This window comes from Elephantulus edwardii, unplaced genomic scaffold, assembly GCF_000299155.1.
Source record: "Elephantulus edwardii isolate Elephantulus edwardi_28Jun2011 unplaced genomic scaffold, EleEdw1.0 scaffold00066, whole genome shotgun sequence".
NCBI lineage: Eukaryota > Metazoa > Chordata > Mammalia > Macroscelidea > Macroscelididae > Elephantulus > Elephantulus edwardii.
The window spans coordinates 10,436,925-10,461,705 of record NW_006399816.1 but is presented as its reverse complement, the minus strand read 5'-3'; the positions used below and the strand labels follow the sequence as shown (position 1 = coordinate 10,461,705).

The following is a 24,781-nucleotide window of genomic DNA, read 5'->3' as shown; positions in this document are numbered from 1 at the left end:
ACTGGCACAGGACAGAGCAGAGTTTAGGGCTGTTGTACATAGGGTCGCTATGAGTCGCAAGCGACTCGATGGCACATAACAACAACAACAATAACAACAACTTTGTAGAGGTTTCTAAAAGCAGACTTTCCCAATGCAATATGTCTTTTAATTTCCTGGATGCTAGTGCCAGAAGTGTTGACTGTGGAGCCAAGCAAACTAAAGCTGTTTATAATCTCAAGCTCTTCACCACCCATCACAATCAGCCAATCTGCCCAGTGGTGAGAATCTTTGTTTTCTTGATATTGAACTTCAATCCATATTGAAGGCGGCAGTCCTTGACCTTATGCAGTAAGTACTTCAGGTCCTTTTCAGTTTCAGCATAGAAGGGAAGAGGAGGTTTAGGAAGAAAACGAGGCAATTATATACATAACATGAGAAAAAGAATAGTTAACATGAGAAAACCTTGGAAGCTACTTTAAGGACAAAAAAATAAATTTTGAATAGATGAAAAGATTCAATATCATAAAAGATGTCAGTTCTTTTGCAACTTAATTTGCAAATATAAGGCAAGCTAGATAAAAGTATTAGATTTTTCCTCAAATTGGACAATAGAACTCAAAAGTATAAGAATGAATTCTATTATTCAACAAGCAAAAAATTAAGAAAATTTTCGCACTCATTGCTATAGAATCGAAATCAGCTCATCCACCAGCAGGTTTCCAGGGTTGTAAACACCATGAAAGGAGACTTCTCATCTTTCTCCTGCACAATGTTTGGTGGATTTGAACCACCAGGAAGGCACAGTATTTAGGCTAGCAGGACAATTTCTAATACACTACACCACCACATTTTTTCATTTCTTATTATGTGCTGTCAAGTATGCCTCATAGGGACTGATCAGACCTGAATTCTGTCCTATCCTGTGCCACCCTCATTGTCTGACACATCTGAGTCCATTGCTGCAGTTACCATGTCAACTTATCTTGTTAAGGGTTTTCCTCTCTTTCGATGACCCTCCACCTTTCCAAGCATGGTATCTGTCACCAAGGAATAGCCTTTTCTAGCTGTTGGTATGTTGTTATGTGCTGTCGAGTCACTTGCGACTCATAGCGACCCTATGTACAACAGCCCTAAACCCTGCTCTATCCTGTGCTACATGTTTAAAATATGAGAGACAAAGCTTCACCATCCTTGTCTCCAAGGAGTACTCTGGTTGTACATTTCCAAGACATATATGTTTGTTCTTTTGGCAGTTTATGTGATGATAGTCAGTGTTTTTCTCTAGCATCACTCAAAGGCATCAATTCTTCTGCCATACTTCATACTTATTGATTGTTCGGATCTCAGAACTATAGCAAGTAACTGAAAAGGCCACATCCTGAATTGTGGATAGCTCAGTCCAGTGATGGCTCGGCCACACCTGAGATCAGAGTCAGGCAGGACTGAGCGCCTTATGCAAACAGAGAATTCCACACAGCCCCTCGGAGAAGATACTAGATGCCCTCTGCAAACAGAAGGTTCCTACCAGCCTCCCACTGGAGAGTACAGTACCTGAACTTTGAAACCATTCTGCTTTTTGGTTTAAGAATTAGGCTTACTTAGTGTTATGTTGGCAACACATAACAACAATTGTTGGCCCAAGCAACACATTTCTATCTTCTGACTACGGGTACCAACGGTGTTGACTGTCGATCCAAGTAAGATGAAAAGCTCTTTACGGAAGCCTACTATATGCTGCTGAATAGGAATAGACTCACAGTAGGTTTTCTGAGGCTGTAAATCACACAGGAGGAGATTACCTACCTTTCTTCCCTGGAGCAGGTACTGAATTAGAACTGCCTGCCTTTGGGCTGACAGGGCAGTTCCTTACTCACTACGCCACCAGAGCTCCCTCAAGAAAATGAGCTCTACCAATAATTAAACATAGTAAAGGTTCAATAGTTAAAGCAGTGTCAAATGGGTATAAGAATAGTCAGATGAACCATGACAGAAAGAGTCCAAGTTTAAAGGGGAATTGAAAACGTAATAAGAGTGACATCCCAAAGCAGACTGGCAAAAACTGACTTAAATAAATTATATATTGGGAGGTGAGAATCTATGCCAAGAGTGAACACTCTCCATTGCTTGTGGGGAGATGGGACTGAGGTGTCCCTGGCATTATAGGTCCCTCCAAATGTGTGTCCTTACCTCAGTGACAGAGCCATCACAGTACAAGAGACTTTTTAGTATTAAGAACTTCAAGCAGAAGAAAGAATTATCTTAGCTCTTTGTGACAAAGGGCTCACCTGAGAGCCTCTGCTTACAAGCTGCCTGAGCTGGTGGTCCCAATATCCCACCACAACAGATACAAAGGAGGATACTACGGTGCAGGAGAAAAATTGAGGGCAGACTATGCTGAGAGAGAGCACTCTCCACTGGTTGTGGGAGATGGAATTAAGGGGTGTGGGGGGTAGAGAGAGAGAAGAGAGAAGCTGCTGTTCAGGAAAAAGATGGGCATCTTTTGTAAGATTTACACCTGAGAAAAGTCACTGGAGGGTTAGCTATGAGTTCCATGTCTGCAGCACACAACAACAACAGGTAAAATACTAGAAAGAGAAATACAGACAGAAAATATTACATCCACAGGACAAAAGAAGGGACATGGAGGCAGATATAGAAAGTAAAGCTCTCAGCATAAGTCTTTTTTTTTAAAAAAGATGCTTGAATAATATAACTGTATTTGTGGATTAGAATAATAAACACACTTTAAAAAGAAATGTTTTATCAATATAACTTCATAGATTTAAAAAAAAATTTAATATATAAGGTAAAAAATGTATATGGTACTCTGGTGGCCTAGTGGCAAGAAACTATGCTGCAACCTTCAAAGAGTGTGGTCCCGAGGTCACCAGCTGTTCCATGAGAGAAGGATGGGGAGAGTCTCCTCCCATGTGATTAACTGCCTCTGAAAACCCACTGAAGGGTCAGCTATGGGTCAGATTTGACTTGACAGTACACAACAACAACAACAAGGTAAATAATTAGGGACTTTAAAACATCACTATTTGGTAGCTTTATATAAATAATTGTATCATGAGTGGATATTACAGTTAATTGAGAATTTGAAGAATGTTGTTGTCGTTATGTACCATCGAGTCGCTTGTCACTCATAGCGACCCTATGTACAACAGCCCTAAACTCCGCTCTGTCCTGTGCCAATCACACCGTCTCCGATACACCCATCCCGATTACCCCAGTCAGTGAATCAATACACCTCATAGGGGGCCCTTCCCCTTCTGTGCTGTCCCTCCACCCTCCCAAGCATGATGGGACCTATCCCTCCTTGCAACATGTCCAAAGTATGTTAGACGGAGCCTTAGAATCCTTGCCTCCAAGGAGCAGCCCAGTTTGACCCTTTCCAGGATGAATCTCTTTGTTTTCCTAGCAGTCCATGGTACCCTCAATACTCTTCTCTAGCACCACAGCTCAAAGGCATCAATTCTCCTTCTATCCTCCTTAGTTACTGTCCAACTCTCTGATGCATAACAAGTGATAGCAAAGACCATGACCTGTATCAGATGCACCTTAGTCTCCAAAGAGACACCATTGAAAAATAAGAGGATATTTATTCTTATCTTTATATTCCCCCCACAAGATACATATTGGTTAGAGGCAGAGGACGTCTTTTGATAGGATTCTACCAAAATAACTTGCTAACAATGTCAATGTCATGGAAGAAAAATACTGAGGGAAGTGTTCTAGATTAAAAGAGACTAAAAAAGCATGACAATGAAATTCAATGAAGATCTTTTGCCATAAAGAGATAAAACTGAGACAATATTAAAAAAGCTAAATAAATTTGGGTTGAAAAGATGTAATAATTTTCATTCTTCTGTTATAAATTTTATTTAACTTTGCCATGATGTCAAATATAATGAACTTTTAAAATTCATTTTAATGAAAGTTTTCAGAGACTCTGAATTTCCATTCATTCATTGTTGCACACTTTCCTCCCTGCCCACCCCTACCCCCTCAGTTCACTTTTCTCTTTGAAAAGAAAAAATTCTTTCGTTATTATACAATCCCCCCAAGTCCACTCCACTATGCAGCTTTCATTCTGGACTCTTGTCATGACAATAATACCTAATCATATATCCCTTTTAAACAGTGAGTAGCTGGTACTTTTTAAAGGTAAAAATTAGTTATCTTGAAAACAGCACAGTACAAGAAGAACCGTGTATTACTGCTCTCTCTGTATTAAATCACTTGGTAGGAAAGTGGTAACAATCATTTTTTCCAAATCAATTATGCAAACAACTAATTATATAAACAAGTAAAAAGGAATGCATTAAAGGTTCATTCATACTAGCTTTGCAATCTGCCTTCCTATCTCACTGATGCCTTTTTATTTGATGAAATTAAAAATTTACATACATATTATTTCTGCTAAAAGAACTTTAATATTAAAATTATCCCATCAATTACTCTCAATAAATAATGCAAGCACCTGAACAAAGGTAAAAAAAATGATATGCATCATTGAGCCTGAAACTCATAGCAACCCTATGTACAACAGTCCTAAATCCTGTGCCAATTGTATTGTCTCTAACATAACTTCCCCCATTATCCCAGTCACTGAATCAATCCATCTCATCGAGGATCCTCCTCTCCTGCACTGTCCCTCTACCCTCCCAAACATGGTGTCCCTCTCCAAGGACTCATCCCTCCTTGCAACAGAATCCTTGCCAAGGATTGTATATATATCTAAATATTTTATATGTATGTATGTATGTATGTATGTTTGTGACTACACATGTGCATATATATCGTTGCTGAGTGCTGAGCTATAACTGGCCCATAGGTAACTCTCCAGTGGGTTTTCAGAGGGAGTTAATCACATGGGAGGAGACTGGCCATCTCCCTCCCACAAAGAAGGTGGTGGCTCTGAACTGAGTGCCTTTGTGATTGCATTTCAGTTTCTTGCCACTAGGGCACCAGAGCATGCTCTCTCTCTGTATGTATGAATGAGTGGGTGCGTATGTATGTATATATGTGTATATATATACACACACACACACGCACCTATATGTATATGTATATGTATATGTATATGTATATGTATATGTATATGTATACGCGTGTGTGTGTATGTTGTTAGGTGTTGTCAAGTAAGTTGACTATGATTCTCAGAGATTCTATGAACAACGAATCTTTATCTTGTCCTATTTTGTCCGAACCTCACCAGCCCTGATATATTCTTAAGTCTACCGCTACAGTTACCATGTTGATCCATGATGCTGAGAGTCTTCTCCCTCACTGACCTTCTTCTATCTTTCTAAGCATGGTATCTTTTCCAAAGGATTAGCCCTGGCTAACAACATATCCAAAGTAGGTGAGACAAAGCTTTACCATCCTCCCCTCTAAAGAGATCCTGATTGCACTTTCTCGAAGATATATTTATTTCTTGTGGAGGTCAATTTATATTCTGTAAACTTTCATTATGAGACTCTTGTATGAGATGTCATTGTGAAATGTTTTTTCCCCAGTCTGTAGGTCTTCTTCTTACCTTACTGGAAGAAGGGGACCTAATTTTTAGAAAGTCCCATATGTCGCTTTTGTCATCTCCTGGTTATAAATTTCTGACCATATTTGCAAGCCTATTTACGGTAGGCTATACTATGTTGGCTAGGCTTCTATGTTTGATCACATTTTTTGTCTCTTATGATCCTTATGGTTCTGGGCTTTACCCCTAGGTCTCTGATCCACCTTGAGCTGATTTTTATGTATGATATAAGATGTGGATCCTATCTCACTTTACTTCAGGTAGATGTTCCGTTTTGCCACTGCCATTTGTTGAAGAGATTGTTATTTATTCATTTAATAAGTTTTGAATCCTTGTCAAATACCAATTGACTGTAGAGATGGGTTAATTTCTGAGTTCTCAATTCTATTACATTGGTCTATGTGTCTGAGGAGCAATGATGTTAGTTTGAGGACTTAGGTATGCCTGATTCAGACCATGATCTTGTCAATCATTTGCTGTGCATCTGAGAGCTGAACAATAAGTAAGAATGACAGAAGAAATACTGATGCTTTTGAGCTGTGCTGTTGACACAAAATATTGAATATCCCATGGACTTTCCAAAAGAATGAACAGATACGTCTTGGAGAAGGTGAAACCAGATTGCTCCTTGGAAACAAGGGTGGTGAAGCTTCATCTCACTTAACTTGGGAACATTGCTTGTAAAGACTATACCTTAGTGAAGGACATCATGCCTAGAATGGTGGATGGATGGTGAGGGAAAAGACGACTCTCAACCAAGTGGATGGACACAGTAACTGCAGCAATGGACTTAAGTGTATCAAAGACTGTGAGGTTTGCATAGAAAAAGGCAGGGTTCACAGGGTGACTTACAGTTGTACTTGACTCAATGGCACCTAACAACAACAACAACAACACGTGTCTGTCACTGTACCAATACCATGCTGTTTTAGTTACTACAGCTGTGTTTAGAGATCAGAGAGTGTTACCCTCCCACTTCATTTTTCTTTTTCAGAATAGCTTTACTTATTCAGGGTCACCTTCTTTTCCAAATAAACCTGCCTATCTCGTTAAAAAAATGAGCTTGTATCTATATTGCGATTGCACTGAATATGTTGATTGATTCTGGTAGGACTGTCATTTTCACTATGTTGAGTCTTCTTATTCATGAACAGCAATTAATTTTTCCATTTAGTTAGGTCCTCTGTTCCTTAAAGTAGTGTTTTGTAGTTTTCTTTATAAAGGTCTTTTGTGTCTCTAATTAGGTTTATTGCCAAGTATTTCACTTTGTGGTTGGCTACTATAAATCGTATTGTTTTCTTAAGTTTCCTTTTCTGTGTTTTCTTTATTGCTAAAGGAAAATTCCAATGATTTTTGTATACTCATCTTGTATCCTGCAATTCTACTACTAAATTGGTCTAACAGGTCTAACAGTTTAGTTGAGTCTTTGGGGTTTTCTGTGTAGATCATCATTATTGTCTGCATATAGTGACAGTTTTATAATTTGTCTATCTGAATGTCTCTTATTTCTCTCTCACCTTATTGCCCTAGAAAGTACTTCCAACACAATGCTGAATAGGATTGGTGATAGTGGACACTCTTGTCTGGTCCCTATTCACAAAAGGAATGTCTTTCGTTTTTCTCCATTGAGATGCTCTTGGTTTTGCATATATATCTTTCATTATGGAGCTCTAGTGACCTAGTGGTAAAAATCTGCATTGCAGTCCCGAAGTCACAGAGTTCAAAAGCATCAGCTGCTCTGTGGAAGAAGGATGGGCAGTTTCCTTTCCTGTTAGTAACTGCCTCTGAAAACCCACCAGAAGGTCAGCTATAAGTCAGTTCTGACTTGATGGTACACAACAATAAACACATTGTGTTGGCGAAATTATCTTCTATTCTTATTTTGTTGAATCAGGAAGAGGGGTTGGATTTTGTAAAAGCCTTTTCTGCAGCAACTGATAGGATCATGTGATTGTTTTTCTACGCTTTGTTAATGTGATGAATTACATTAATTGTTTTTCTTATGTTGAACCATTCTTGCAAACCTGTTATGAATCCCACTTGGCCAGGATTTTTGCATCTATGCTGATGAGAGATAGTGGTTTATAGTTCTCTTATAGTTCATAGTTCTCTTCTTCGGTAATGTCTTTGCCTAGTTTTTGGTATTAAGATTATGCTTGCTTCACAGAGTAACTCGGGAGGTGTTCTTTATTTCTCTATTTTTAAAGAATTAAAGTAAAAGTGGTTACAGACTGCTCAGAGAAAAAGCACAGGAAAGTGACATGGTCCCAATAGTGCAATCCCGAAGTCTCCGTAGTTGCTTATGGACATGTACCCATCCCCTCTCCAGAGGGTGGTTGGGAGGGGAGCTATTCCTGACTAAGCAGATAAAGGCTCAGGAGAGCTCTAAATTCTCAACAGTGCAGCTTCCAATTCTGGCTACCTGCTAATGTTTGGAGCCTCGCACCTCCCAGGACTTGCTGTGAGGACAATTATTTCCACCCGAGCAGACAAAGACTCAGGGAAGCAGCAATTTCTCAACACTAGAGCTCCCAATTCTGGCTACCGCTAATGTACAAGTGTACCTGCATCTCCTCTCCAGAAGCAGCTGATTATGAGAGCAGCTATTCCTGCGTTACCAGACAGACAAAAACACAGCAACTTCTCAGCAACACAATTCTCAATTCTTAACTAATGTTTATAGACTACCTGACTACTATTTCTTGGGAACTCTCGTGTTACTCATTTGCCACCTGATTTCTCCCCATTATAATACAAATGTTCTTTCTACTGATGAAAGTGAAACTATTCCTCTTCAAGTTATCATTTACTCACAGTAGATGATGTGACTGTCCGATTCAAAATAACTATTCCCCAGGCACCTTGAAATATCTATTCCTCAAATGTATTCACAGAAATATTGTACGCTATTCAGACTTTCAATCTGAGAATTACTTTTTATAACACAGAAAAAGACAATAACTTACCAAATCAGTTTCTTTTTTCCTTCTTTTTTTCCGTTCTGTTTTTGGTACCTGACGGGGTAGAAAGGAAATGTAAAAGACTAACCTTTTCTTATTTCTTAGAAAATGCTGAGATTTTTACTCAATAAATAAGAGACGTCGCAATTTCCTATTCATAAAGATCAACTTTGCAATGTTGCTCAAACATCATAATTTTTAAATTTGATAAAATTTGATGCTAATAAAATTCGGTAATAGAAGGTTACTTTATGCATTACTTTTTTCCAAGCCAAAATATGTCTAGGAGCCATATTAAATCAATTCCTTTATTTTAAACATTGATTTAAATTTTATTATTTAAATTTTTTTTTTGCATTTTCCACATTTAGGTAATAGAGAAAAGTTTGTCCCAGAGCTAAATACACAAAGGTATTATTTAGAATATGTGACAGCTGTTTTACATATGACATTTTACAGTACAGAATAACCTAAACCTTAACTTTTAATATGATAAACATTCAAAGGCAGTATAAGCCTTCTAGAAATCTTTTACATAAAAATCCTATCCTAAACCCACAACAGAACTTTAAAGGATTTAATTATATTTTACTAATTGAAAAATTATTTAAGATGGTTTGCAAATCTAAATATATGTAAACTAGGAAACTAAAAATAGATCATAACCAATGAGAAAGATTAATTATTCTTGAAATTATAAATAACTAATTATTTCAGTTATAAAACCAGGGTGTTCTTCAGAGTCTAAAATTGTGAAACTCTGCCTCCCATACTTCTAGCACTTTGTCAAAAGAGGCTGCTGCAATCCTATGATCAGCCAACCTGAACCCTGTCCTATCTTCAGCCATATCCTCATCATCTCTCACACACTAGAGCCCATTGCTGAAACCATCGTGCCAATATAATGAAAATTGAGGACCTCCTTCTTTGCTGACCGTCTATCTTTCCAAACACGATGGCCCTCTTCAAAGAACAGCTTCACTAGTCCCTGAAAAAAGACACTATGCTGAGAAAGGTGGAGGCTTAGAGAGAGAGAAGAAACTCAACAAGATGGACTGAACTAGGAGCTCCTGTTCACTGTAATGTTTTCCTCAAAATACAGATATCCCAAGCAGACTCTTAAAAATCACTCATAATTAAATTCTTTCAGAAATCAAAGTTTATCACATTTACCTTTGTTGGTATGCACTCTGAAGATTTGAATTCATTCATATATTCATCTAAAAACACTTTAAAAGTGTTGACCCAAACTTTGACTGGAGATTCCCTCCAATCCCGCTGCTCAAGCCTCATCGTCTTTTCCAAAATCTGTTCAAATAATGCATAGAGGTCTTTATATCGTATGCTTTTCCCATCATCCATCTAAAAAAACAGTAAGACAAGAAATACAAAGGTTTATGAAGAAATTCTTTAAGTATGAAAGACACCCAAGCGTTGAGAACTCTCCTTCATAGGGTCGCTATGAGCCGCCTGTGACTTAACGGCACTTAACAACAATAACAACATAGAGAGAGATCAGCTGGCCCAGTGAACAGAAAGCGATGCTACCAAGCCAAAGTGGGTGACTTTTAATCCACTTTCATTGTTTTTGTTCAGACATTCCTCTAGGTCATATAGCCCTGGTGTACAAGTTGCTTTACAGCGGTAACTTGTGGTTGCTGTGAGGCTGAACACTGTGACACTGATGTACCAAATGGGTTGTTAATGGTTGGTTACCCAATGAGTATAGAGTGGGGTGGAGCTCCCCAATTAAAACAAGCTTGGAAGCAGGAGTGGCATCCACTTCCATAACAGCTTGTCTCCGGAAACCCTATGAACCTGGAGAGAGTATGAAAGACACCCAAGCATTGAGGACTCTCCTTCATAGGGTCGCTATGAGTCACCTGCGACTCGATGGCACTTAACAACAACAATATCTTGATAGATTTTCTTTAGAGCATATATATAATTTCTAATACCAGAAGTAGTACATGTGGTACTCCCACTCTTTGTGGAATGAATACAAGATAATTTTTTTTGGGGGGGGGCCTCTGGTGGCCTAGTGGCAAGAAGCTGAGCTGCAATCCTGAAGGCGTGCAGTTCAAATCACCAGATGCTTTGCAGGAGGAGAGGCAATCTCTCTGTGCCAGTCAGATCAGATTTGAAGGTACACAAGAAAAGGGGGGGAGGTTAACCCCCCCCAAAAAAAACTCTGGTAAGTTTTAGTAAAGCCCTAAATAAAGTAATGATTTGAGTAAAATGTTGGCATTTTTTTCCTATGGGTTTAGGCTTTAACCTATTATTGAACTATAAAGGTTATTAAAATTTCTTTTAATTATATTTCCCCGGAAAGAAATAATTTTAGGTAATCCCACTCTAAAACTGGAAGAGTAATTACCTTGTAATTACTTAAGGTTAATCATCTTTATTTTCCTTTCCTTTTTTCACTAAGTAGGAGTGATCAAATAGTAGAAATTTTAACACCAAAAATATCTATACTTAACCCAACCAATATAATCTGAAAAGATAAATCTGCACATGACAGTTGATGTACAGAAATAAGTGAAAATAAACTAGCCTAAGTCCACTAAAAGATTATACACATGAATAAGACACTATAACTTTGCAGTGGTGCTAACAGGATTATGAGAAGTCAAAATGATAATAAGCCAATGAGTGAAGTAAAATCCACCAACGATATCTGACTACAATGTAAGTACGGTGTAAATGTACGGTGTAAATGGAGGTGAGGGGAAACACTCAAGGAAATTTGAGCTAAAACAATTAGGAGATACCAAAATAGTAGTGAGTCAATGCATAAAATAAAATGGTACCTCAAATAGTTGAATACATGAACTCATAATGATAAAAACGTAACAAGGTGGGAGGGAAATGAAAACCAACTACTCAAAGAAATTCAAGGAAGCCACTCATCTGAGGTAATTAAGTTTACCTTCCCCAATCTATTCCTAAAACAAAATCGGAGTTGGAGGAATCTCAGAATAATACTGAATTCCATGTTGTTTCATACATTATTGCAAAACTTTTCATATGAAAAGTATCTCTTAACATAGTCAAACTTACCGCCAATGCTGATGAATAAAAGCTGAAGATATTTTGTCGAAATTCTTTTAAGGCTTTTTTAAATACAACATCCACCAGTGTATCTTTCTTGCTATCTTCATTATCTAAGTCATTCATCTGGAGATTACAGAAAGAGTTTCTGTATATAATCAACTAATTAAAGAGGTGAATACAACAGGAGAATGTCTAAAATGGAAGCCATTTGCTACTATTGGACCCAGGCAAAAACAGGAACAGATAGTCATATTTTTATTACTACGATTAAAATAATTTATAAGATCCCTTTTAACACTAACATTTAATGATTTCTACAGTTGTAATAACAGAAAAACAAGTCCAATTATGCATTAATAAGCCTCAACTTCACACAGGCACTACAGCTTCAGAGTTAAAATAAAATGGAAGACAGTCACTTTGATTTTTGCATACCCTTTTAGATTTTTCCAGTAAAGGACAGACCATCTAATTTACTAAAGCTTATGTAGCTAATCTCTGTAACATCTATTTCTATATGAGCATATATGCAAGCACCCCATAGTCAAAGCTCTTGAAAGAAGAAAACTCATAAAGTAAAGGATACCTTTTTCAGAAGAAATTCATCCATGCTTTTCAAATCACTGGCACTTGTTATGATCTGGACAGAGTCATTTTGCCAGTGCATTGACTCCAAAGCCACACTGCTGATCTTCACACTTCGCTTGCGCTTTGTTTTTGGAGATGGTTCTTTGTTCTCTTTGAATTCCTTTCGGCAGCTACCAGGAAGTTCTGGGCTCAAAGGAGGTGTTGGGTGGTCTACAATTCAAATACAGTACCCAAGAAGACCTAGTCAGTGCATATACTGATAATATACCCTTCTTTCTTTGAAGGTTTATCTCTCTTTTTAAAGGCACTGAACAAAGCATACACAAATATCAGAAAAGCACAATGTCGGGCTGAATGACATTAAATCCAGACTGCAAACTTAGAAAATGCATTTAAGTATTACCAGTTGTCACTACAACCCTACAATTTAGATGAAAATGCCTTTAGAACTTCAACTTGCCTTCCAAAGTCCTCAGTCTCTTAAAAAGAATGGTAATGCTTAAATGTTAAAGCGGTCAAGTTTTACTATGGCTATTTGAAAGAACATCCAAATACAAACAAGTACATCAAAACAGTGAGGTCTGATAATTATTATTTTTATTTCTTCAGTTAGGTAATAACTACTGCTTAAGTCTCTTATATAACCCTCAAAAATTGGTCTGGATCACAGCATTTCTAAAATGAGCTGGTGTTATATCAAATATTAAGAATGAGAAGCATACCAATTTTTCTCTGTACTTGTTTCCACTGAAGAGGTTTAATTTCATGCAGTTCATGACAACCTAGAACTAGAATGGCCTATCAAGGCCTATCTGGGACTAGAATGCTGACCTCTTGTTGTTTTCCATTTTTGTTTGTCTCCCCATGTATGTTCTTGACATCGTTCAAGTGGTATATCCTAGAACCAACTAAAATTCAAAAAGTTTCTGTCTGCTAAATGCTAGTGGAGGCTGGAAAGTAGACAGTCTCAATACTGAAGAGATAGGGTACCACAATGAAGAAGATGGACACCAACTTACTTTAATTCTATTTCATAATCTAAATATTTAAGTATGTCATTTACTAAAGTTAGTATTTCACTTACTATAGTCTATTATTTCATTTACTAAAATCTTTTCAATAAAGAGAAATAACGATTTCTTAAAAAGCTGACTACAATCTTGTTTTAGCATTGAAATAAGGATTTTCTTAATACACGTTTTCTCAAATAGAAATCAAAATCATATACATACCCTTAAGAAACAAACACACAATAAAAGCTGTATGCAATAAATGCTTTAACTAAAGATCCTTAAGGTTCTTCTTTAGTTATCTGATTGGGAATTGGCAATAGAAAATGAAAAATTTATAATTATTACTGTCTACATATAAAATACAAGAAAGTGATTGCCTTATACTGTAACAGTGGCTCTGATATGCAATTCTAGTGAGTTATGCTAATCCAGGCCTTAGGTATCTGGCCATTCAAATTCATGAATGTCTTCATGGGAGGAAGATAGGTAGTCTCCTCCAATTAAGATTTACAGCCTCAGAAATTTGATGGAGGATCTCCATATGTCAGAATTGAGTTAACAGTAGAAGGAAATCAAGAAAGCAATATCATTTACAATAGCCAGCCACAAATTGAGATACTTGGGATTGAACCTAACTAGAGACACAAAAGACCTATACAAAGAAAACTAGAGAGCATTTCTGAAAGACACAATAAAAGACCTGAAGAAATGGAAAAATGTGCCCTGTTCATGGATGGGAAGACTCAATATGGTGAAAATGGCAATCCTACCAAAAGCAATCTATGTGTTCAATGCTATCCCAATACAAATACCAAATTCATTTTTCAAGGAGATTGAAAGGGAACATTATCAAATTCATTTGGAGAGGCAAGAGACCTGAATAAGCAAAACACTTTTAACTAACAAAAGTAAGGTTGGAGGCATAGCACTCCTTGACCTCAAAACCTACTACACAGCAGTCATAACCAAAACAGCATGGTACTAGTAAAATGACAGGCACAAAGAATAATGGAACAGAATTGAGAACCCAGAAATAGACCCAGCTATCTAGAATCTACTGATATTCAACTAAGAAATCAAAGCTATCCAATGTGGAAATGATAACCTCTTCAACAAATGGTGCTGGCAAAACTGAACTTGCATCCGCAGAAAGCTAAAATAGGATTCACATCTCACATCATACACAAAAAGCAAATCACAGTGGATCAGAGACCTGGGAGTAAAGCCCAAAACCATTACGTTCATAAAAGACAAACTGGGATCTAGCTTAGGAGTGCTAGTCCAAGAAAGACTGCCAAATACAACCAGAAATGTACAATCGAAAGAGGATAAAATTGATGCATGGGACCTTCTAAAGATTAAATCTATGTGTGCATATATATGGGTGGGGTGGTGAGGGAAATTAAAGAATTTGTTCTTGAAAACTATGTATTCAAATTTTATAAATAAACTAGTAGAAAATTTAAAAAAAGAACTGTGTCAATAATGAATTAGTTTTTTAATTTTAGAACCATATGGTGAGAAGTTTCAACTTTTCCAAAGAGATTGTGAATTACTCATTTACTTTATTAATGGTCTTATACATATCAAATTGTCCACTGATAATCATAAAAGCACATGATACAAAACTCAGGAGTCTAATTAATGACATCTATTTCATTCCTCCTCTGATGCACAGAAACAAGACATGCCTCTGCTCTAAGTTACTGATTACTATGTATAGCTTCATAATATTTTTTTTCTTGTTCCATACCTTACTGCAGATATAAGCAGTTAATTTATTTACTGTAACTGGGCCTTCTCTATGCTTCTTTAAGAGGTAACTGTTTTATTCCTAAGATCTCTTTCCATTTAGTCAAGCTTGATATTTCACTCACTAATCACCATATAATGTCCTCTGATACATATTCCTTGTTGAAGACAGGTAGATTCTGGTTTTAGGGTTTTTTTTAATAAGCTTATGTCTGTGTCTGTTTTATCATGTATTAAGTGGGAATAATTATCATCTACCACCACTATGGTTCTTTTGAGCCAACTCTGACTCACAGTAATACCATGCATGTTTATATCAGAACTGTGTTCCATAGGGCTTTTCAATGGCTAAAGTAGAGTCTGGTCTTTTATTCCATGTTGCCTCTGGTCAACAAAAATCTCCAAACTTTTTCTTAACAATAATGAACATTAACTCTAACACCCACTGACTCCAATAATCCTAACAACATCTAAAAGACTGTCGGAAGAATCAGTTGAGTCAATTTAATATGCTTAGTGCATTAGTAAAAGCATGAATGTAACTACTATTTTTATTAGTGATTATTAATAACACTTATAATGAATGATGGCTTAAATTTGAGATTAAGCAACTGAAGTTAACCCAAGATTCACAACTGCGCTTGACATTTTTATTGCTTTGCTATTTTGTGTCACATTTCCTAGTAATTTGACTATAGGTATAACAACATTATGACACAATTTTTAGTTAGTAGTTAAGAAATACAGCCAACAAGACTGTCACTAGACAAATTAGGTAAACAGAAAACTTTTAGAAATAGGAATTAGAAAAAACATTTCCACCCTTTACCCATTTTTACCATCTGAAAACTGACGACTTGGAAGTGTATCTGAGCTTGCCAGTGATGAAACTTCTGAATGAAAGACAGGCTTTGCTCTGGTAGTCTTTTTCTCCCCATGTTTCCCTTTGGCCCAGAATCTCATCTTAGCTCTGTGAGGTCTGTTCAAAAAGTAAAAGTAAAAATGGAAATCTGCATGTTTTAAGGAATACATACACACACACACATACATACATACATATAAAACTTACAGGTCACTCAATCTTCACATTCCAACTCAATCATAAGCCATATTTAATGTTATATTTAAATTTCACCTAGAAGGTAGATAATTTTATCTCAGATATGGGAATATTAAAAGCCAGAAATATTAAATAGTATTTTTAAAATATAGCCATTAGAAAGCAGCAGAACTGAGATTCCAACTCAGATTTTTTTTGGTTCGTTCTCCGCTTGATTTTAGTATACAGACAGTTTAACCAAGAAACTAGCTTAAAAAATTATTAATAATTTCAAAATTCTAAAAAAATTAATTTGAAAAATACTGTAATCACAGTAATCCTCATTATTATAACAGAAATAAATTAACAACCATCACCACTAATTGAGCAAGCTTGCTTCAGACATTGTTAAATGCTCCTCTACAGGATTACATAATCTTAACAACTGTAACAAATGTCCAGGGGTGTATTATAGGTAAAGAACCACAGGTAGTTTTCCCAAGGTTATATATTCAGTGAGTGACAGAGATGAGAATCACAATTACTAGATTGTATGTCCTTATTCTTAGTGCTTAGAAACTCCCACTGTATAAATCAACAAAGCATCTTGAGATTGTAAGAACAGCTCACATTTACTGAACAGACAAAATAAATTCTAAACTCTTATATCACGAGTTCTCAAGTGGTATACATGGTTAAGAGCTGGACTACTAATCATAAAAGTTAGGGATTGGAAATCGCTCAGAGGTGCTGCAGAAGACAAGCCTGGCAATTGGCTTCCAAAAGTCACATCCCTAAAAGCTCTATGGAGCAGTTGTACTTTTCATACACAAACTCATCATGAGTTGGAACTGACACCATGTCAACTAACAACAACCACTTTCTTAATCTAGGAGGCTTATCTGTATATTGTTTATTTTTAGGTGCATTCAGTCAAATAATTAGGTAAACATAATTAGACGTTAGGAATTATGTCTTATATACAATATTCCTAATTTTCACAACTATCATGAAATTAAATTACTCGTATTTTACTCATGAGCAAACTGAGGTTCAGAAGGTTTCTAGAGATTGAAATTAAAATATATCAGATCATAAATCCTACAATCTTGTTTATGTTTTAAAAAAAGTTTATTATATACCTTACACATACACAAAAAGAAAACTTGTTCTTACAAGCCTTATTTAAAAAAACAACATCCTTTTGATCCTCATCCATTTTTTGCTCCATGGCAAGAAATCTTGTGGGATACTTCAACTGACTCATTTGATATTTAACCCATTTACACAAGGGAGCTTTGGTGGCCTAGTTAGTAAGAAGCTGCACTGCAATCCCTAAGGCACGTGGTTTCAATACACCAGCTACTCCCCTAAGCAGCCATTAGTTCCCTGCTAGCAGCAACAGGGCATATACCATCCGTGTTGCAAGTCATACTGCAATGCAGGAACTGAAAGCCTACCACCTTGACTCTTAGGGACTTTGGCCATAGCCAAACAGCTGGGGTAGCCAGGAATGACTAAGAGATATAGCCTAAAAGTTACACACCATCTCTATCTAAGCCTGAGCCCTTCTATATTTTAATTTCCTTCTCTATTTCCTCTTACTCCAAGCAGGCCATTCTACTATGATCCTTTTTAGAGTGATCAGCTGCGGTAGCAGGGAACCATCTAGTTCCTCTCAGCTCATGTCCTTAGAAGTCGATGCTCTTGTGGTCCATTAGTTCACAAGACTAATTGTTTCAGTGCTTTTTCTTCTCTCTGCTTTGGTCTGAACAATGAGAGACCAATAGCCATACTTTAGGTGGCTCCTTGAAAGCTTTTAATCCTAGTCACTATTTACAAAAGAACGCGCAACATTGCCTTTGTTGACTGCGTAATGCCAAATCACTGATGTTTCTTCAAGACTACTGTACAAAGGCTCAAGACCCAAGAATTCAATGTATTTGATTATGACTAAGACACCAACAAAACACTGTCCAGGTTGGATCTGGTATCTAAATAGATATATTTATAACATATGTTAATATAAATGTTAAAATAGCCAAACTTATGTCCGGTCTTGGGTGTAGTCCTTTCTACCTATCCACATCTATCTTGCCTGTCTGTCAATATATTTGCTATTGAGTTTATTTCTTGTGTAGCTCTATTTTTTCTTGTTACCACAGGATTGTGCTGATCATCCCCTTATTGTATAGTGCCGTTCTCTGTATACATTTTCTTTTTTTGTCTCTGCACTCATTTTACTATGTCATATAAATTGGTGGTATTAAGTGTCACTGAATCGACTATGACTTATGAACAACAGACAGAAGCCTTTTCCTATCCTCCACCACACTCACAATCATTGCTCAAATACACAGTTGCAGTCACTGTATCAATCCAACTCACTGATGATCTTCTCCTTAACTGATCCAGGTATCTTCCTCACATAATGTCTTCGGTCTAACTAACTCCTGGTACTTCTTGACAACATGCTCAAAGACTGAGAGACAAAGTTTCACCATCCTTGCCTCTAATGATGAACATGGGTGCATTTCCTATAAGATTTGTAGTTTTTGGTAGTCTGAAGTATATTCAATACTCTCTACAAATACTATAGATCAAAGGCATAAGTTCTTTTTTGGTTTTTCTTCACTGTCCAACTCTCAAATCCAAATTAAGCAATGGAAAATACCATTACTTGTGTTAGGCACATCTTGGTCTTTAAACTGACATCCTTCCTCATTAGTACTTTAAATACATCTTTGAAAGCAGATTTCCTCAATGCAATACTTTTATGTATTTCTTGATTGCTGATGCCATGGGTGTTGAATGTGGACCCAAGCAAAATGAAATTGCTGACAACTTCAATCTTTTCATCATCTATCATAATGTTGCCTTTTGGTTCCGAGGTGAGGATTCTTGTGAAATATAATCTATATTCTTGATGTCGGGATATCATCTATATCAAAGGATGTAGTCTTTGAACTTCTGCAGTAAGTGCTCCAAGTCTTCACTTTCTGCAAGATTGTGGCATCTTCATAAAGCAGGTTGTTGATGAGACTTCTTCCAATTCTGATGCCACATTCTTCTTTGCATAGTCTAGCCTTTTGAATGATTCACTTATACTACAGATTGAAAAGGTGTAAGGGACACGACTCTGACACACATCTGATTTTAAATCATGCACACTGTATATCCTTGCTCATTTGAATGACTACTTCTTAGTTCACACAAGCAAAATTAAACATTTGGAATTTCCATTCTTCTCAATATTATCCATACTTCATACAACCTAATGTCTCTAAAAAATAAAGCAAGCACAATTATGTTTCTTTCTGATATTCTCTGCTTTCAGTCAACATCCATATGGCATCAACATTTCACAGCCTCTTCTAAACCGAACTTGAATTTCTGGCAGTTCCAGATCTCATTAGAAATCATCAGAAAGATTTTAATTGCATGTAATAGTAATGATACTATTTGTTAATTTCCACATTTTTGATCACCTTTTCATTGTTGTTGTTATGTGTCATCAAGTAGCTTTTTATTAGAATGGGGAAAATTATATTTCAGTCCATTAGCAAGTATCTGTCCTTCAAATTAATAATGTTATTCTTTTCTCTTTTCCTTTCACATTTCTGGTATGATTAAAAAAAAAAAGATTTAATCTATGTTTAAATCTTTCCACAGTTTTTAAATAACAGTGGTCTTGGACTCATCCATGTTACATAGTATTTGGCAAAATCTTTACTGTTCTTTACTACAGCACAGTACTAAATTATGGGAGTTTATCATAGTTTATTTATCCTTTTGTTCTGTGACAGACATTTGTTTTTGTCTCTTTGCTCTTGTAAATAATGCTGCAATGATCATAGGTTTGCATAAATCTGTTCTGTCACAGCTCTTATTTCTTTAGAATAGATAACCAATAGGGAGACTGATGACTGGATGAACTGATATTTTAATAATGTTGTTGTTATGTGCCGTCGAGTCGTTTACAACTCATAGTGACCCTATGTACAACAGCCCTAAACCCTGCTCTATCCTGTGCCAATCGCACTGCCTCTGACACACCCATCCCAATTATCCCAGTTACTGAATCAATCCACCTCACAGAGGGCCTTCCTCTCCTGCGCCGACCCTCCACCCTCTCAAGCATGATGTCCCTCTCCAAGGATCTGTCCCTCCTTGCAACATGCCCAAAGTAATTTTAGCTTTTAAAAATTCAGCCAACTGCCTTCTTTAATGGTGGCACCATGTTATCATCTTACTTACATCTATTAAAATGATAAAATGGTGCAATCACTATGAAAAGTGGTTGGCTCCTTCATTAAAAAGTTTTAACTAGAAATACCTTTACTGAAAAAATAGATTACTAGGAATCTTACTAGCAGTGTAGAAGCTCTGGTGGCTTAGTGGTAAGGAACTGTGCTGCAAATCTCAAGGTACATGCTTCAAACCCACCAGCGGCTCTGCTGGACAAGATGGACAATCTCCTCCTGTGTGATTAACACCTCCAAAAAATCCACTGAAGGGTCAGCTCCAACTTTACAGTGCACAACAACAAGCAGCAGCAGTGTTTCAGAATGCCAATCTCTCCATATGCTTGCCAGCATTTACTGTCTAATTGTCTTACTGAATTTTGCTGTTTGCTAACAGGGTAAGATGGGATCTCACTGCTGTTTTGATTTGCATCTCTCTAAAACCCAACAATCTGGAGCACTTTTTCATGTGTCGCTTGCTCATCTGAGTGTCAAATTTGGTGAAGTATCTATTTATGCTATCTACTCATTTTGCAATTAGTTGTCTCTGTCTTGACAGGCTACTGGGGTTTTCTACAAATTTAAATTAGTCGTCTCTTGCAATTATGTCATTGGTAAATATTTTTTTCCTAGTCTGTAGGTTCTCTTTCAGAGAATTTTCGTAATAATAATACACATAATAAGGATAACATTTCAGAAGATCCTAATTGCCCAGTTTTTCCTCTTCTGACTATGCATTTTCTGTTATATTTGATAATCTATTTATGTCATATATTAATTAGAGTTCATAAATTTTCCCTATTTTTCATTGATACTCTGAACAGTTTGATGTTTCACACTTAGATCTCACTTAAGTTAGCTGAGGTATAAATATTTCCATTTTCTACAGACACTCACTTTTGTCCAATTCTCTAAGAGATGTTCTCAACTTCCTTTCTAATGCCATTATGGATTGAATGTATTCCCTACTCCCAAACTATGTTGTAATAAATCATAAACCTCTATTCTTGGGTATATAATCCCATTTGACAAATTTTCCTTGTTAGGTTGATATAGGATCAGTGTAGAGTATATTTTGACACAATATTTTTTGACATATGATAATTTAAACAAGAAAGCAAGAAGCAGAGAGAAGAATGAGTGAAGACTTCTAAGGGAGCATCATAGATGCAATTATATCCTTATTCAAAGGTTTACTGATATTAATAATTGTGTTTGATTAAAATTTCTATCCTCTTCAAAGCTTTTTTCCTTCCAACTTGCATTTTATCTGTTGGTTATGTTTTCTTTCCTATAAAATGGTTTTTAAAATGTAGGATCACTGATATTTGATTATAATTTTAAAAGCATGTTTTAAAAAGCTGCTTTGAAATTCCAGCAGTCTTTGGTGGCTTCAAAACTAATCTTTCCTGCGTGGTTATCTGGATAGAACATTTTGTAGAAAGAGGCCCTAACAGCAACATCATTATGTCTTTTCTGATAGTTAGACAAAATTCTCAAAGATTCTTTTAACTATCCACTTATAGAGAACAGAAAATATAAGCGGTAAGTGGAGGGAAAAAAACTGTGAAATCTAAACACTGAATATGCAAATGCTTATTGAATCCTTTTATTTCAAATCTGTATTCCAACCTTCAACTGTATGTGGTAACCTATAAGTCCAGAAACCTGTTTTGCTTTCTCCAGAGAATAAACTTGTTTTCTGCTAGTATAGGAGACAAGCAGTCAGCTAATGCAGCATTTCTTTATCTAAAACTTGGCTTTCTGCTATTTATTATCATCTGGATTTGTCAATTAATCTATTTAAAAACAGGAAATATTTTGGATTGCTTCAGTGCTAGTATCTTTTATAACAAAAGATCACAAACATAAAATGACTTAGAGATGCCCCCAAAATTACAACGCTAACCACAAAGAAATTTAAAGTTCACCTTACATATACAAATTTGAAAAATCAGAATGTGTCTGACACTTGGTAGATACTTAAGAAAAAATGTTGTTGTATTGTTATAAACTGTCAAGTCAGAACCAACTCACAGCTGACACATTAGTGGGTTTTCAGAGGCAATAAACTGCACAGATGTGACTGCCCATTTTTTTTCCACAGAGTAGCTGAGTATCTCGAACCGAGTACCTTTGGGTTGACAGCACAGCTCACTGAATTTCATTTTCAAAAAACAGTTTCTCTACCAATTATGTGTTTTTATTTTTTTAAATGGCTATGAATCTGAAGTCTAGTCAATCAGTAAATAAAATATATTCTAAAAAAATGTTATTCCCTATTAAATAATCTCAGTGTATATTTTATACCTTATATCTGAATCTGAAGGCTTCTGTTCCATTGACAACTTCGTAATCTCTCCTTGAGACATAGTTTTATGAAGTTTTGCTTGTTCATCAACTGAAGAAAATCGCTGTGACGTCTGTAATAATCACATACATGAAAGACTGTAAAGACCAAGTAACTATATAATATTATATATTAACTAAAACTGAGGTTACAGAATTTCTTGAGAACTATAGTTGTTAAAATAGGAACAAAAGTACATCCATATTATTCAGAAATTCATCAAAAAAACAGAATCTACTGAAAATTCTACTAACCTTTATAGTAATCTGAAATAAGGTAAGACTTAGATAATAAAGATGATTAATAAGCTCATATTTTATAAAAATTTAATACAGATTCAGACATAAAATGCTAACAAAAAGTCAAAACTATCTAAAGATACAGATAAAATATTAAAAACTTCCATACATCTAAAGTCCTAAATGATGTCTTTCATACTTCCTTTTTATTCTATTGTCTTTCATATTTCCTTTCACATGTTCCCAAAAGGATCCACAATTAATGCTGTGGAAACAATTAAGAAATCAAATGATGTATTGCATTGGGCAAATCTACTAAAAAAAGACATCTTTAAAGCATTAAAAAGGAAAGGTGTCACTTGGTGGAATGAGTTACACCTGACCCAAGTCATGGTTCCTGTTTTGTCTGTTTTTTTAGAAAAATAAAAAAGACTAAGAAGAACTGATGCCTCTGAATTATGGTGTTCGAGAATAATACTGAAGATATATTATGGACTGAAGAAGAACTGATTATTACTGCAGAAAAAGTTCAGCCAGAGATTTATGGATATAAATATTATGGTTCTATCTTGTAATGTGAGACATGATAGCACAGTGGTTAAGAGTTTGGCTGTAAACTGGAAAGGTTCACAATTTGAACCTACTAGAAGTCAGTTTCAAAGGCATGAAGACCTAGTAATCAGCTTCTGTAAAGATTACAGCCTGAAAAACACTATGAGACAGACCTACTCTGTAACACAAGGTCACTCTCAATAAAATTCAGCTTCACTGTGCCTAATAAGAATGTTAAAAGATATTTATCAAATATTTAAAAGATTTAACCCACATATTATTAAGCCTCTAAAGCCATGAACATTTTATATCACATAGGGTTATAATCAACAAAATCCAGAAAAGTGAGGAATACTACAGAAAAACTAAAACAAAAAACTAAAAATATTTTTAAAAAATAATAAAACAGAGTATGATAAAATTATAGATTAAGAGTCTAAAAACTGAATCCTAGGAAACTGAGGATAATGGAAGTTGCCTGAATATAAATTATCAAGACATTCTACAAAAAGAATAAAAATTCAAAGAAATATTGAACTATACAAAAACTATATTTTCAGTACAATTAGAAAAAAAAGAGAACATCCTTCAAATTTCCTTAATCCAGAAGTTGAAACAATCTCAACAAGCTCTCTCACAATCCCACTGCACTGATTCTGGATTTAAAAAAAGGGAAGAAAAGAACTCTGCAGGTTGAGAGGTAAAGAGGGGAAAAGCATAAGAGGAAGATTTAGAAACAAACACTATACAACATACAATTACTAGCTCTGCTACTTACACCACAACAATGAAATTTTCTACCCTTCCTCCAATGAAAAAAAAACAAAACCAACTGTCCATTAAAGATTCTGTACTCTGCTACACTAATACAAGAGGAAGCTCTTTTACTCATTATATTGCAAACTTCTCAATGCAATAAAAAAAATAAGTACATGAAAACAGAAAAACACAGAGCAAACAGGAATTAGAAAACTGAAATAAAAACAGGAACACCTGTTAATTAGTTCCCATATGCACTTTTTAAAAAAAAGCAAAAGCAAGCTGTAAGGGAGTGATCAAAATATATTAATTATTCTCAAACACGAAAAACTATCTTAAATCTAAAATACAATATTTAAAACCATATAGATGTAAAATTAAAATAAAAACAAAATAAGAAGACATAAGAGTTGAATGAACACAAGACAGAAATGAAAGACAAGTTTACTCTGAAATAAAAACTAAATTATAAGACGTATAAGAGTGAAAAAGTAGACAGAAATTTAATAAAAATGGGGAAAAGGCGAGAAAAGAATACAGCATACGAAACTGATATAAAAATAAAATTTAAGAGTTAGAAAAAAAGTTGGTTGAATTATATGATAGATGGAAAAGAAAAATTTATAATTGGAGTTCCTAAATAAGAAAAAGAAAACAATGAAACACAACTAATATCTAAATGATAAAAGTAGAATTTACATACT

At 35.6% G+C, this 24,781-nt stretch overlaps 1 protein-coding gene across 1 annotated transcript in view; it reads right to left on the bottom strand.

Annotated features, from left to right (window-relative positions):
• The window catches only part of LOC102870680 (unconventional myosin-IXa-like), a 266,823-nt gene that overhangs the window by 62,635 nt on the left and 179,407 nt on the right, over positions 1-24,781 (bottom strand). Inside the window, 6 exon segments of the mRNA XM_006888336.1 lie at positions 8,491-8,538; positions 9,658-9,846; positions 11,548-11,664; positions 12,128-12,369; positions 15,734-15,873; positions 22,488-22,600. Coding sequence (XP_006888398.1) covers positions 8,491-8,538; positions 9,658-9,846; positions 11,548-11,664; positions 12,128-12,369; positions 15,734-15,873; positions 22,488-22,600 — 849 coding nt within the window.